The 16,546-nt window shown below is 40.6% G+C and overlaps 1 protein-coding gene across 2 annotated transcripts in view; it reads left to right on the forward strand.

The window, feature by feature from the left end:
* The window catches only part of LOC140201772 (uncharacterized), a 35,589-nt gene extending 21,608 nt beyond the window's left edge, over window positions 1-13,981 (forward strand). For both annotated transcript variants that reach the window (XM_072266462.1, XM_072266536.1), the window contains exons 6-7: window positions 2,797-2,891; window positions 10,586-13,981. In XM_072266462.1, the coding sequence (XP_072122563.1) occupies window positions 2,797-2,891; window positions 10,586-10,759 (269 nt within the window). In that variant the 3' untranslated portion in view covers window positions 10,760-13,981. The remainder of the gene's footprint in view (window positions 1-2,796; window positions 2,892-10,585) is intronic.
* Window positions 13,982-16,546: the final 2,565 nt, after the last annotated feature.

The raw sequence follows: 16,546 nt of genomic DNA on the forward strand, positions 1-16,546 counted from the left end.
TTTCTTGCACAGTGCTATGCACCACAACTCCAACAGGCTGTGGCTGGCTCTTGGAGACTTGCTGAGTGATGATGAATGGCCCATTGGAAATTGCGTTGACATGATTTTGCTCGACCATGTTGGAATCGTATTTCAGGTTGATCAAACGCTAACTGTCTTGAGTGACAACTTGTAGAGTCATATTAGGGTCATGCTCCAGGAGGCTGCATCGGCAAGTCCACAAATAAAATTTAGACATTTAAACTGTGATTCAGTCAAATTACCCAGCTTGAACTTTTCACATTCATGATTGATGACACCAGCATATGTGATAAAGTTACTGGTGTCATGTTTGACAAGTTTCAAACAGTGATAGCGAACACTGAAGAGTGCGGCTCTTTGCTATTGGACAGTTTTGTGAAACGATTGGTCATACGGGTTCTTGGGTAGGATGTGGTTGACATAATGCTCATGTTCAGCAGTACCTGATTTTCAGAACGAGGTGCCTGTCCTAAATACAGCATCTTGTTGCTAACTGTTGTGTGTGCTAGCCTATAACTACAGATGAGATCCTGAGCTTGAAGATAGAACAAAGCTGGAACATAGAATAAACCACACAGCCAAAATCAACAGTGCAACCAGGTCACGAAGAGCATTCAAGATGTTGTCTGGAACGATGACCCATCAGAGAAAGCCAGCGTGGAATTGGTTGATAGCAAGCCAATAAATGTTGGTTGCTTATGGCTCACCTAACATCCTTATTCTACCAAAGTAGATAACCTCGAATTAACTACATTATGTCCATCTGTGATATTTTTACCCAGTCAACTTACCTATCTGTAAACCTTTGCTGACCTTTGTACCTTGATATCCTAGTTTCCTGTCTTTCACTTTAGCTGAGTTTATAATGCATTTGGTCCATTCAGTATTTTAGTCAATATAAATTGTGCAGAGTTATAAAATAGTGCTGGAGAGGGGCGACATTATGAAGGCAGTAGAACATGTTCTGAACTTCTAAATCTCAAATCTGTAGCCAGGAATACTGTGGTATCAAACAGGCTGTTAAACTATTTAAATATATTAGCAATCTTATGATCATCTGACAAACTTAGCAAATTCCACCTTCCCGAATGTAAGTAGAGCACCTGGAAGGTTCATGGAAGCGTCCATAATGTTGGAGAACATGGTTGTTAGGGAAGACTTAGGGTAGGTCCTCCTCACTGGCATCTTTGGCCAATGTACAAGATGGAAGGCCTAAAAGCAGAACTGCTGTATCAGTGGGATATGAGTAATTGCTATGTACTCTGTTTCACAGAGAACATGGCTGCCTCCAACACAATAGACATAGTGCACCAGCCCGAGGGTTTCTTCATCAACTGAATGGACTAGACAACTGTGTCAGGGAAGGGAATCTCTCTCAGGGAAGAGGCAACTGTTTAATGATAAATTTGTGATGGTGCATGAATGTGACAGTCTTGTCCCATTCATGCTTCCTGAACCTGCAACATCAGCTGGTAGAGTGCTGACTGCTTTACCTAGTGAGGGAGTTTACCACTGTCATCCTGACTCTAGTCTATATCCTGCCTTAGGCAGATGTAGCACTTAGGGAATTGAGTGTCATTAAACATAAAATGGCATACTCCAGTGCCCTCCTCATCATTACTGGGGACTTCATTGGGCAAGCCTGAAGAATTATCTGTGTAACTACCATCAACATGTCACCCTCAACACCAGAGAACCAAACACACTCGGTCACTGCTGTATCACAATCGGAGGCTCCTATTGTTCTGCCCCTCACTGCAGTTTGGTAAATCTGATCACTTGGCTGTGCTGCTGCTTCCTGCTTTGAATCAATGGACTTTCATATCCAAGAATCACAACTTATAGAAATTTAACAGAACAATGTGACACAAGCACATTAACTGAGGAGGCTTTAGCCTACTTTAGCTAATCAGTGTTGATTATCTCTGGTTGTCTTTCCCATCCAGACCATTGATATTAGCAACAACCATTCTTCACAATACTCTCATTGAATGTATTGATACATACAGGTCCTGTCAGAGTTAAGGTTTTTTTGATGGAGAATGGTGAGTACGTGGATCGCGCTGCCAGGGATGGTGGCAGAGGCATTTAAGATACTCTTAGAAGACCATAAGACATAGGAGCAGAATTAGGCCATTCAGCCCATCGAGTCTGCTCCACCATTCCATCATGGCTGATCCTAGATCCCACTCAACCCCATACACCTGCCTTCTCGCCATATCCTTTGAGTCTAGATTCACATCAGCACCCTCTTTTCCAGCCTCTGACCTTCATGGCGAATATATAAATGCATTGGTCGAATAACAAATCTGTCTTAGTTCTCCTTTATTTATCCATGCACATGTTAATTTTCTCCCATGTTATGTCTCTCAAATCATCTTCATTGGCATATTGACTTTCTCTCTTTTTGTGGAAAGACATGGCATCTATAGTCCTTGAATGCCAGCTTAGTATTTAAGAAGGATTGGAAGATAATTCATTCAGGTAATGATATCTGTGGAATGTGATTATTGTTTAGATAGGTAGGTAGAGAGAAAGAAGAGATTCCAGAATGATTCCTTGTATTATGGAATCAGTAGAGCACTTGCTCTCATTTGGGACTGAGCTAACAAGTACTAAAGAGAGAGGACTTCTTTGATTTAAAATAAAATGAATCTGTTTAAAGCAGTACTAAATTTGTACAACCACAAAATTTTGCCTGTTTGCTTTAAAAGTTTATAGCTACCATGTTTGGAATCTAATATTTTAATGTTTAATATTTGTGCTTTTCTTTAGAGCTCCTCTTCATGGTAGAAAGACTGCAAAAGGAAAAGGACAGACTTACAAAGGAGAAAAACAGCTTGAAGAATGAGTTGGCTGGACTGGATAAGGTACTGATTTTTCACAACTTACTTGCTGTACCCCTTCCATACCGGTTAATTGTGTTACTGACACTTGGTTGGTCACCACAGATACTGTCCTTCAATCCCAGAAAGTATCGATTTTAACCACTGGGATGCACACTTCAATGATAAAACATATTCTATACCATGAAAATTGATATCCCATTTTGTTGGTGTGATTGAGAGTTAATGACTCATGACCATTTAAGTGCAGTAAATTCTAAACACAATATACTCTGCAGATGCTGGGGTCAAAGCAGCACTCGAAGGGTTCTGGCCCGAAACGTTGACTAATCGTTTCCACGGATGCTGCCCGACCTGTTGAGTTCCTCCAAGTGCAGTAAATTCGGTGTTTGGTGATACACATATAAAGATTTTGATGCAGCATAGTTTGATATTGGAATAGAAGTAACTTGTTGATGATGCAGTGTGAGGTTTAAAAAGAGCCTAGTACTTTTGACTTTTCTTTTGCATCTGCAATCAGTGCCAGTCCAATAAAAAGAAAGGAGGTGTAAGCAGGGTGGCCATTGTTGGAGTGGGCCATTGTTAGAGTGGTCTGATTTTGGCTCAACAGACTTAGGCGAGAACAGGCTTGGACAAGCACAGGCAGAGGTTCTAAGTAAGCTTCTAGTAAGTTTCTCTGTTAGTACGTAATTAGTATGCTGAAAATGGATCTGAAGGTAGTGGTATGTTCCTTGTACGAGATGTGGGAATCTGGGAGACCTCCAGTCCCCCTGATAGCTGCACCTGCACGAAGTGCATCGAGCTGCAGCTCCTTATAGAGACTGTGTTAAGGAAACAGAGCTGCAGCTGGATGACCTTAGGTTTATACATGATAATGAGGAGGTGATAGATAGGAGCGACAGGGAGGTAGTTGCAGGACACAGATAGATACCAGGGCGACTGTCAGGAAAGGGAAAGGGAATTGGCAGTCATTGCTGGGTACCCCTGTGGCCGTTCCCTTCAATAATAAGTATACCACTTTGGAAACTGTTGGTGGGGGTGGCAGGCTACGACCTACTGGGGGAATCTGCAGCGATCGAGTCTCTGGCACTGAGTCTGGTGCTGTGGCTCAGAAGGAAAGGTGGGGGTGGGGAAGAGAAGAGCAGTGCAGTAGTGATAAGGGACTCCCTAATTGGAGGAGCAGAAAGCAGATTCTGTGGACGTGAAAGAGACACCCGGATGGTATGTCGCTTCCCAGGTGCCAGGGTCAGGGAAGTCTTGGTCAGGTCCATGGTATTCTAAAGGGGGAGGATGAAAGCCGGAAGTCATGGTAGATATTGGTATCAGTGACATGGGTAGGAAAAGGGAGGAGGTCCAGAAGAGTAATTATAGGGTGAGGCAGAAAGCTGAAAAGCAGGACCTCCAGGATAGTAATCTTTGGATTGCTACCTGTATCACACGCTAGTGAGAATAGGATGATTTGACAGATGAATATGTGGCTGAAGAATTGGGGTAGGAGGCAGCATTTCAGATTTCTGGATCATTGGGATCTCTTCTGGGAAATGTATGACCTGTACAAAAAGGACAGGTTACACCTGAACTCAATGGGGACCAGTATCCTTGCGGGCAGGTTTGCTAGAACTGTTGGGGAGGATTTAAACTAATTTAGCACAGGCATGAGAACCACAGTGATATGGTTGAGGATGGGGCAGGTGGTATACAATGAGATATAGTGTGTAGGGAGACTGTGAGGAAGGATAGGCAGATGATAGGACAAATTTGCAGTCAGTGGGATGGGTTAAAGTGGGGACCAAAATCAAAAAGAGTGATGAATACAGGACTAGAAGTGCTATATTTCAATACACACAATATACGGAATATGATGATCTTGTAACACAGTTAGAGATTGGCAGGTATGATGTTATGGGCATCTCTGAGTCATGGCTTAAAAATCATAGTTGGGAGCCTAACATCTGAGGATGCATATTGTATTGGAAGGACAGGTAGTTAAGCAGAGGGCCTGGGGTGCCTCTGTTTGTATATATAAAATTGTGTGAAATAATAATTGGGAATTTAAGGTAAAGGAACCCTTAGGAGACAATGATCAGAATTCACCCTGCAGTTTGAGAAGGAGAAGCTACAATTAGATGTATCAGTATTACAGTGGGGTAAAGGGATGACAGAAGCACGAGAGAGGAAAAGCTGATCAGAAAGGGACACTGTAGGGATGACAGCAGAACAGTAATGGCTGGTGTTTCTGGGGGGAATTCAGAAGGTGCAGGAAAGATAAATCCCAAAGCTGAGGAAGTATTCTAAAGGAAGGATAAGACAACTGTGGCTGAAAAGGATATGAAGAGAGGAGATGTACTACTATAGCAAGAACTAGTGGGAAGTTAAAGGATTAGGAACCTTTTAAAAGCCAACAGAAGGCAACTAAATAAGCCATAAAAAGAAAAAAGCCTATGATATAAAATCGAATACAAAAAAATTTTTTAGATATATATACATTTGTAGATGAGAGTGGATAACAGACTGCTGGAAAATGGCGCTGAAGAGGTAGTAAAGGGGGACAAAGATATGATGGATGAACTTAAATATTTTGTGTAAATCTTCATTACGGAAGACACTAGCAAAATGCTAGAAATGTGAGAGTATCAGGGGATAGATGTACGTGTTGCTGCTGTTACAAAGGAGAAGGCACTTGGGAAGCTGAAAAGTTTGAAGGTAGAGACTACATCCCAGGTAGCTGAAGAGATTGTGGAGGCATCTTTCAGGAATCAGTAGATTCTGGAATGATTCCCAAGGACTGGAAAATTGCAAATATCACTTCACTCTTTAAGAAGGGAGGGAGGCAGAAGAAAGGAAAAGATAGGCCAGTTAGCCTGACTTCAGTGGTTGGAAAGATGTGGTGTCTGTTATTAAGGATGAGGCTTTGGGGTACTTGGAGGCATGTGATAAAACAGGCCAAAGTCAGCGTGGTTTTCTGAAGGGGAAATCTTGCCCAACAAATCTTTTCGAACCCTTTAAGGAAATAACAGGAAGGATAGAGTCAGTAAATGTTGTTTATTAGGACTTTGACAAGGTGCTGCACATGAGGTTGCTTAACAAGATGAGAGCTCGTGGTATTACTGGAAAGCTGCTGGCATGGGTAGAAGATTGGCTGAGAGGCAGGTACTGTTATGGTGACGTATCACAAAAGGCTGGAGTTTATGAGCACTCTATGTTCAAATTACCAAGCTAATTATGGTTTCCTTACTTAAAATGTACAGAATTACAGCTGATGAAGGGTCTCGGCCAGAAGCATGGACTGTTTATTTCCATAGATGCTGCCTGACCTGCTAAGTTCCTCCAGCATTTAGTGTGTGGTGCTCAGAATTACAACTGGTTTTCTGTGTTTGATTGCACAACTTTTAGGATATTGTTAGTCACAGGGAGCTGATAGCTGGTCGGCATGCTGTCATGCATTTTGAAATAGTCTCTGCTTTACAAATTTGAGCACTTGTAATAAGTAGAAGTGGCACACATAGGAATTACTTGAGCAGCACACGTGATAAAATCATAGAAAACTACGATACAGAAACAGGCCCTTCGGCCCATCTAGTCCATGCCAGACCATTTAAACTGCCTAGTCCCATCAGCCTGCACCTGGACCACAGCCCTCTATACCCCTCCCATCCAGGTAGGTATCCAAACTTCTCTTAAACACTGAAATTGAAATTGTATCCACCACTTGCACTGGCGGCTCATTCCACACTCTCACCACTCTCTGAGTGAAGAAGTTTCCCTTTGTGTTCCCATTAAACATTTCACCTTTTACCATTAACCTGTGACCTCTAGTTGTAGTCTCACCCAATCTCAGTGGAAAAAGCTTGCTAGCATTTTCCCTATCTATACCCCTCATAATTTTGTACACCTCTATCAAATTTCCTCTCAGTCTTCTACATTTAAGGGAATAAAGTTCCAACGTATTCAATCTTTCTTGACAAACTTACTGGAGTTCTTTGAGGACATAATGAGCGCAGTGGATAGAGGGGAACAGGTGGATGTCGTATACTTGGATTTCCAGACGGCGTTCGATAAGGTGCCGCACAAGAGACTTATAAGTAAGATACAGATGTATGGAGTCGGAGGAGGTGTATTGGCATGGATAGTAGATTGGTTAACCAATAGAAGGCAGAGAGTTGGTATAAGTGGGTGTTTCTCCGGTTGGCAGTTGGTGGTGAGTGGGGTGCCACAGGGGTTGGTGCTGGGCCTGCAGCTGTTTACCATTTACACTGATGATTTGGAAGAGGGGACTGAGTGTAGCATAGCAAAATTTGCTGATGACACTAAGCTGAGTGGAAAAGCAAATTATACAGAAGATGTGGAGAGTCTGCAGAGGGATATAGATAGGTTAAGTGAGTGGGTCAAGGTCTGGCAGATGGAATACAATGTTGGTAAATGTGAGATCATCCACTTTGGAAGGAATAGTAGAAGAGCAGATTATTATTTAAGTGGTGAAGGATTGCAGCATGCTGTTGTGCAGAGGGACTTGGGAATGCTTGTGCATGAATCGCAAAAAGTTGGCTTGCAGGTACAATAGGTTATTAAGAAGGCAAACGGAATGTTGGCCTTCATTGCTAGAGGGATTGAATTCAAGAGCAGAGAGGTCATGCTGCAACTATATAGGGTACTGGTGAGGCCGCACCTGGAGAAGTGTGTGCAGTTCTGGTCTCTATACTTGAGGAAGGATATGCAGTACTGTCTTTGGAGGCAGTGCAGAGGAGGTTTACCAGGTTGATTCCAGAGATGAAGGGGTTAACCTATGAGGAGAGATTGAGTTGCCTGGGACTATACTCTATGGAATTCAGAAGAATGAGAGGGGATCTTATAGAAACATACAAAATTTTGAAAGGGATAGATAAGATAGAAGTAGGAAAGTTGTTTCCATTGGTAGGTGGCACTAGAACTAGGGGACATTGCCTCAAGATTCAGGAGAGAAGGTTTCATACGAAGATGAGGAAAAATTGTTTTTCCCAGAGAGTGGTGAATCTGTGGAACTCTCTGCCCAGGGAAGCAGTTGAGGCTTCTTCACTAAATATATTTAAGATACAGTTAGATAGATTTTTACATAGTAGGGGAATTAAGGGTTATGGGGGAAAGGCAGGTAGATGGAGCTGAGTTTACGGACAGATCAGCCATGATCTTATCGAATTGGGGGGCAGGCTTGATGGGCCGAATGGCCTACTCCTGCTCCTATTTCTTGTGTTATCATGTTCTTATGTTCTTAATCTAGTTATAGGACTCGTGAAGATCTGATCATATTTTAGGTCATATTTATGCAGAAATAGAGAAAATCTACAGGGTTCACAAACTTTCTAGCACCACTGTAGTTGGAGGGGCAAGTATTTTTGAAGAAGGAGGGTGTTTGCAGAAGGACTTAGATTAGGGGAATGGACAAAGAAGTGATGGATAGGGTATAATATAGGGAAGTGCATGGACATATACTTTGGCAGTCAGAATAAAGGCATGGACAATTTTTTTAAAAGGAGAGAATTTAAAAAATCAGAAGTGCAGAAGGACTTGGGAGTGCTCTTGCAGGATACTCTGAAGATTAATTTGCGGGTTTAGTCGGTGGTAAGGAAGGGAAATGCAATGTTAGCATTCATTTCCAGAGGGCTAGTATGCAAAAGCAAGGATGTAATGCTGAGGTTTAATAAGGCATCAGTCAGTCTGCTTTTGGAGTATTGCGAGCAGTTTTGTGCTGCTTATCTAAGAAACAATGTGTTGGCGTTAGAGAGGGTTCAGAGGAGATTCACAAGAAATACCCCCAGGGTTGAAAGGGTTAATATATGAGGAGTGTTTGACGGCTCTGGGCCTGTACGGGCTGGAGTTTAGAAGAATGGTGGGTGATCTTATTGAAAGCTATCAAATATGGAAAGTTCTGGATAGAGTTGGTGTGAAGAGGATGCTTGCTATAGTGGAGGAGTCTAGGAGCAGAAGGCACAGCCTCAGAATTAAGGGACACCCATTTAGAACAGATATGAGGAAAAAAATTCTTTAATCAGAGAGTGGTGAATCTGTGGAATTCATTTACAGATGACTGTATGGGCCAGCTCATTGGGTATATTTAAGGTGGTGGTTGATAGATTCTTGATTAATCAGGGCGTCAAAGTTTATGGGGTGAATGCAGGTGAATGGGTTGAGAGGGCTAATAAATCAGTCATGATGGAATGGTGAATCAGACTTTGATGGGCCAAATGGCCTAATTCTACTCCTATGTAACTGAGTTAAAATGTATTGTGCCATTTGTGTTTATGGGTTACATTCCTGAATGTACTGCCTCATTTAGCATTGCTCATGAGTTTATTGTCCTATATCAAGATAAATGTTAGCTTTATTTGTTACATGTACATGGAAAGATACAGTGAATGTGGTACTTGCATCAAATCAGTTTGGTGAGGTTGGTGCTGGGGGCAGCCTGCAAGTGTTACCATGTTTTAAGTGCCAACATGGTATGTCCACAACTCACTATCCCTAACCTGTACATCTTTGGAATATAGGAGGAAACCATGGCTGTAAAATGGCATTTCCCTAACTGCTACACTACTGTGCTGCCCACAGTATATGTGCAATGAGAAACATCTTTTTAGCAGCATCACAAGCACATAGATTCAGGCAAAACACGAAATATACTGTAAACAAAAAAATTTGCAGATTCTGGAAGACCAAAGCAATGCACAGAGAATGCTGAAGGAACTCAACAGATCAGGCAGCATCTATGGAAATGAACCAAAAGTTGACTTTTGGGCTAAGGCCAAATATAAATTATACAAAACTGAAGAAAAAGACTGTGTGAGACAAAACATTAGTGCAAGAAAACCAGAGTCAGGTGCCAGTCCATGGTAGTGTTGGAGATGGTCAGTAGCGTTTGTTTGCTGAGATTGGGCTAGGGATGTAAAGGTTGGTTCAAGAAACTGACAGTAATAGGAGAGCAGCTGTTCCTATACCTGGTGGTCTGTGACTCTGGACTTCTGAATCCTGCCTGATGTTAATAGCAAGAAGGGAGCATGACTTGGATGGTGGGGTTCCTTGATGTCAGTAACACTTTCTTGAAGCAGCACTTTATGTAGTTGCTGTCATTTGTGGGGAGGGCTGTGGCCATGATGGAACAGGCTACGTCCTCTACTCTCATTTCAATAATCTTTTCTCCACACATCTACTTTTAGCTTTGAAATTTAGCATTATCAAATCATCCCTGCCTGATTTATTCTTTTCTTCACTTATTCTTGGACATAAATTTCTTAAAGCTTTTGTTTTAAAGAGTCTCTTATAAATTATATGTGTACAACTGCTGTTATGGAGGTAAAGTAATGAAATTAGCACGTGTTGAGTTCTTGTTTAATGCTGTGCCTAATCCAATAATCAGGAATCACCTTGTAGCTAAGCTGTTGCTATAAACAGTGGTAGGTTATAAATTGTCTGTGTTCAGTAGGCAGTATGTTGCACAGCGTGGGCATTTGCTACCTAACCATTCCATCTGATCAGATTACAACATACTTTGTTGCCATAGAATGTAATTTACAGTTTGATTTGAAACAAGGACCAAGTGGGAGTGAGACATTTGAATATCCAAATCTCTCATTGCCATTTTAACCTTTTTTGTCTCTTCATCCTTGGAACAAAAAAAATAGATTTTTATGAGCATCTTGAATGTTTGGTATATTAAACTAATTTTATATTTTGCATGGCATTTACAGGGGTTCTTTGAAGAAATTGAAGATTTGAAATATGCTCTGCAGGAATCTGCTAAACTGAATAAAGAATATGAGAAGTGTCTACAAAAGATGTGTGAAAAACATGGGCTTCCATTTATACAGCCATCATATCCAGTGGTCACAAAATTGACAAAATATAATTCATTCATTAATTAGTGAATTAATTTTTAAGAATATTAAAGTCTGTTTCTATAGCAATAAGATAATTGAGATCCAAAGGCAAAAATAAAAGTGATAAAACATGAGGCTGGAAATATTCAGTGAGAGGTAGGAGAAAACCAGTATGAGAGGAAGAACAGCAGTCCAAACAGCGTCTGAGGAGGAGGAGGTAGCAAGTTAATCTCTGAATTTTGCCAGTCACCTGAGAGAACTACTTTAGGATTTCAGCAAAAAGAAAAGATTCCCAACAACATCTAGATTACATGGCACATATTTTTGCAATGTTTGAAGCCACTATGTTCTGATTCAGAGTGCTACCACCAAATTTAGGACATTTCTTCATTGCATTATTTTCAAAAGCGCTTCCCTCTGGTATTTTGGCTGATATTAGGATGACAGCATTGTGGTTAAGTTACTGGACCAGTATTTAGGACTATTAATATGATGAAGCTGACTTGTCCTACAGCACTGGAGACTTTAAATTCAAATCATTAAATACATTTGGAATAAAAAGCTAGGCTCAGGGACTGTGATCAAGAAACTACTCAATTATTAAGGAAGGAAAACTGTTGAATTTGTCTGGATTGCTTTGTGTGTTTCTACACCCACATCAATGTGGTTGACTCCCAGCTGGTCCATAAAGTGCCTTAACAGATGCTCAAATATTTACAGTGCCAAGCAGCAACAATAAATGCTGGCAACCCCAGTGACACCCACAGCCCATGATGGTGCCAATATGGAGAAAAATTCTAGCTGGCATTGTCCTTCATTTTTTTTTGTCTTGTGTTCCAATAAAGCAGCTGGTTAAAGCCTGCTTTGTGATGTTAATGAGGAAACAATGGAATAATTGTGAATTGATCTAAATTGTGTGCAATAACAAGTAATTATTAACAGGTCTGAAGTTCCATGGGTTTGCTTTGAAAATCATTGATTTTCATTAATGATCTGGAATAGGTTTTGGAAGTTTAGACTATAAAACCACAAACAAGGGTTAACAAAATCAAAATGAACATGATAGGCAAAGGCAAATATGACAGCTGTTATCTTATAGTGCAAACATGCCTTTGAGTCAGAAATTTGTTACTAAAGCTGCAGGCACTAAGTGCTTATAAGTTGTTGCACCATTACACCATCTCCAATACATCATTAAGCTGAACTCACTGTCTCCCCACACTAATATGTCACACAGTGGGTTTGTGGGGAGAGCCAAATTAACCATCCAAAGAACCACACACTGATTTTTACTCACTTCCTCCTAACTGCTGCACTAATCACCTTTCATTTGTTCCTTCCCACCTTACTTTCACCCATGCTCTTCAGGTCATACACCAATACAACATGGAAACAGGTCCTTTAGCCCAATTGGTCCATGCCAGCTACAGCTTCCACCTTGCTAGTCCTAGTTGCCTGCATTTGGCCCATGATCTTCCATTCTCCACCTCTCCAAATGCCTTTTAAATGTTGCAAGTGTGCCTTCCTCGACTACTTCAGGCTGCTTGTTCCAAGTGAGGAATATCATCTATGTGAAAAAGGTACCTCGTGGGTCTCTTAAATCACTGCACATTACAGATCCTTTGGCCCACAATGTTGTTCCAACCCTGTAACCTACTTTAAAAACTGCCTAGAATTTCCCTAGTGCATAGCCCTCTATTTTTCTAAGCTCCATGTACCTACCTAAGAGACCCTATTGTTTCCGCTTCCACCACTGCTGCTAGCAGTGCATTCCATGCATCCACCACTCTCTGTGTGGAAAACATACTCCTGACATCCACTCGGTACCTTTTCCAGACACCTTGAAACTGTGCCCCCTTGTGTTAGCCATTTCAGCCCTGGGAAAAAGCCTCTGACTATTCACATGACCAATGCTCCTCATCATCTTATACACTTCTATCAGGTCACTTCATGCTCCATCGCTCCAAGGAGTAAAGGCCACGTTCACTCAACCTATTCTCATAAGGCATGCTCCCCAATCCAGGCAACTTCCTTGTAAATCTTCTCTGCACTCGCTCTATAGCATCCACATCTTTCCTGTAGTAACGTGACCAAAACTGAACACAGTACTCCAGACCAAGGTGCACAACTCAGTACATATAACTCACAGATAACACATAGTAAAGTAATATTACCTGAAATAAATTAACAAATAATAAGGTGTATATACGATACAAGTTAAAAAGTAAACAGTATAATAGTACTGGTGCTTCATACCTAACACAATACTCTATAAGTGCAGTCTCACCAATGACTAACTGCAACATAATATCCCTACATAATACCCATACTTCTAAATTTGATGTCTTGACTGATGAAGAGCAGCTTGCTAAACATGTCTTTGCCACCCTGTCTGCTTGCATGAACTTTGCACTTGTTTTTCCTGATCACTCAATGCCCTCCCATTCACTGTATAAGTCCTAAGCTGGTTTGACTGCTCTAAATGCATCATCTCACACTTACCTAAGCTAAAATCCAATTGCCATTTCTCAGCCTAACTGATCAAGGTCTTTGCAATTCATTGTAATCTGGAAGGTACACTCTCCCGGTGTTTCTTCTGTGGCCACAAATCTCATGTCTGTCTTCCTCACTATCAAGTTTCCTATTACTATCTTCATCCTTGATCCTTACACTAATCATTGAGAAGAGCCAGTTTCTGGTCTAATCAAATACTCATGTCACTTGGACCCCTAATATAAGCTCTGCACAGTTGAACAGGAGTAAAGACTGGAACCACTCTCTGATGATGAGACCATTAAATTGCAAGGCCATTCTTCAAATAATCAAGATTGGGCAATAGTCCTTGAGAGAGTGGACCAGGAGCAAATCTTGTCAGACAAAAGTAAGCCTCACAGGGGTAGGGTAGTGAGTGCAAGTTGGCAATCAGAAGGGACAGAACTGTTTCTAGGCTCTGTGAGGCTGTAAGGTTGGTGATATATTAATGATTTCAGATTTCTGACATTAAATTGCTTACCAGTAGGAAGAGTTATTCATCTACATAGAGACGCGTAAAGGCCCCTCTTAATCTTTTCTGTTCCTGAGATAGCAGTTCTAAACTCTAATCACCACCCCTCTTCCCCCCCCCCCCATAAGCTTCATCTCTCATCCTGGAAATGGACCGAGTTCCCTTTTTTAAAGCCCTCTGGTGCCTTGAATTGTTCACAACACTGCAGCTGAGGCCCAACAGTAAGAAACAAAGTTGCACCATGATATGATTTTATTCTCTATGACCTGTAAACATTAAAGATTAAGATCTTTAAAGATTAGCTTTCTTCATCATGTACATACAGTGAAATGTGTCGCTTTATGTATCAACCAACACATTCTGAGGATTGTGCTGGGGGCAGCCTGCAAGTGACACCAAGCTTCTGGCACTAATATAGTATATCCACAACTCACTCACTCTAAAACTTTCTTTTCTTTTCAAATCTTTTTATTGTATATATAGGAAAAATAACATGAGTACATCAAAGTAACAACTCTTACAATGCCTCAAAAAACCCATCATCTTAAAGATTGAAAACAAAATTTTGTGGTAACAAAAAAAAACCTACTAAGCAAAAAAGTGAGAAAAAAAAGAGAATCCATTAGGTGTACAACCCCGAGCCATGCATCATACAAAAAGCTTCTAAAAATAAACATCAAACTGCCAGCAAGAAAAGAAAATATGCTAAAAGAATTTACAATTAGATCGTGGAAAAATTATAACAATGAACTCATATGATAATAACGAGCAAATGAGCCCCATCTTTTCTCAAATTCAAATAAAGGTTCAAAGGTTCGACTTCTAATTTTCTCCAAACTAAGACATAGCATCACTTGAGAGAACCATTGTGACAAAGCGGAAGTTGATGTATCTTTCCACTTCAACAAAATGGCCCTCCTAGCTATCAATGTAACAAATGCAATAACATGTTGGTCAGACACAGAAATACCATGAATATTTTGAGGAACTACTCCAAAAAGCACAGTTAATTTATCAGGTTGTAAATTAATTTTAAGTGCTTTAGAAATTTTTGAGAAAACCGACTTCCAGAACTGTTCCAATATAGAACCAAAACATATGTGTCAGTGTAGCTATCTCAGTTTTACATCTATCACAATGACTATCAACATTAGGAAAGATTTTAGAAAGTCTCTCCTTTGTCAAATGATAACGATGTACAATTTTAAATTGAATCAATGAGTGGCTAGCACAAATTGAAGAAGAGTTAACCAACTTCAATATCTGCATCCAATCCTCCATCATAAAAGTCAATTTAAGTTCCTTTTCCCAATCCTGTTTAATTTTAGACAAAGGACGCTTATTCCATTGTAATAGTAAATTATAAATTCTTCCAATAGAACTCTTAATCAAAGGATTCATACTCATAATAGTATCTAACAGGTCAGCCTCCAATATGTAAGGGAAATTACTTAAATATTTTTAATTACTTTTTTAAGCCTTCTTTGAGTGATCCAATTTTTCTACTTTAGAAAAATAAAGGTATTAATTCTTTTTTGGATTTATTTAAAGAAGATAGATTGATGTCCTTTGAACAATTAATTGATAAATATTCTCTTTCATACTCACACTTTCTGCAATACCTTCAAGTTAGACATTTTTTACTCACTCTAAACCTAACCATGCATCTCTGGAATGTGGGAGGAAACCCACGAGGTCACGGAGAGAATGTACAGACAATGGTAGGAATTGAATGCTGATCAGAAACTGCTGGTATTGTAAAGCAATTGCACTAATCACTACACTACTGTGCCGCCCCTCTGCCCAATGATTTAACATATTCTTGATGCATGCCTAACTTTTCTAAAATAATGTTAATTTATAGTGCAGAGACTTTCTATATTATGCCTCTCATGGTATCATCCATATTTCTGTTTACTATAAGGAAACTCATCTCCAGACCCCTAGGCCTGAGACTAAACACCTTCATTTGCAATTGGATCCTCAACTGGACCAACAGACCACAATCAGTAAGGATAGGCAGCAACATTTCAGCCATGGATATTCTCAGTACTGGTGCCCAATAAAGTTGCATCCTGAGCCCCTTATTCTACTCGTGACTGTGTGGCCAGATTCTGCTGTAACTCTATCTACAAGTTTGAAGATGACACTACCATAGCAGGCCACATCTCAAATAATGGATGAGTTAGAGTACAGGAGGGAGATAGAACATCTAGTAACATGGTGTCATGACAACAATCTTTTCCTCTCTGTCACTAAAACAAAAGATCTGGTCATTGATTTTGGGAAGAGGGACTCCCATTTTAATTCAACTTTCCATTCCCATTTTGAAATGTCTGTCCATGGTTTCCTCAACCACCGTGTTGAGGCCAAACTCAAATTGGAGGAACAACATGTCATATTCCATCTGGGTAGTTGGTGGCAAGGACATAAATTTTTCTAACTTCTGATAATTTCACCCCTTCCTCCTCCTCTTTTTTTCCTTTCATCATTCTAGTTATCCCCTCATCCCTTCTCTTCTCACCCACATATCACCGCCCTCCAGTTCCCCTTCTTCTTCCCTTTCTTCCATGGTACACTGACTTCTATTAGATTACTTCTTCCACCTACCCCTCCCAGTTTTTTACTTCATTCCTCCCTCCCCCATCCATCCTCACACCCACCTTTCCCCTCACCTGGTCCCACCTTTCACCTGTCAGGTTGTACTCCTTCCCTTCACCCCACCTACTTATTCATGTTTCTGCCTCTTTCCTTTACAGTCCTGACGAAGGGTCTCAATCCAAAGCGTTGACTATTTATTCCCCTCCATAGATGACTTGCTGAGTTCC

Source organism: Mobula birostris, chromosome 1 (assembly GCF_030028105.1).
Source record: "Mobula birostris isolate sMobBir1 chromosome 1, sMobBir1.hap1, whole genome shotgun sequence".
Classification (NCBI taxonomy): Eukaryota; Metazoa; Chordata; class Chondrichthyes; order Myliobatiformes; family Myliobatidae; genus Mobula; species Mobula birostris.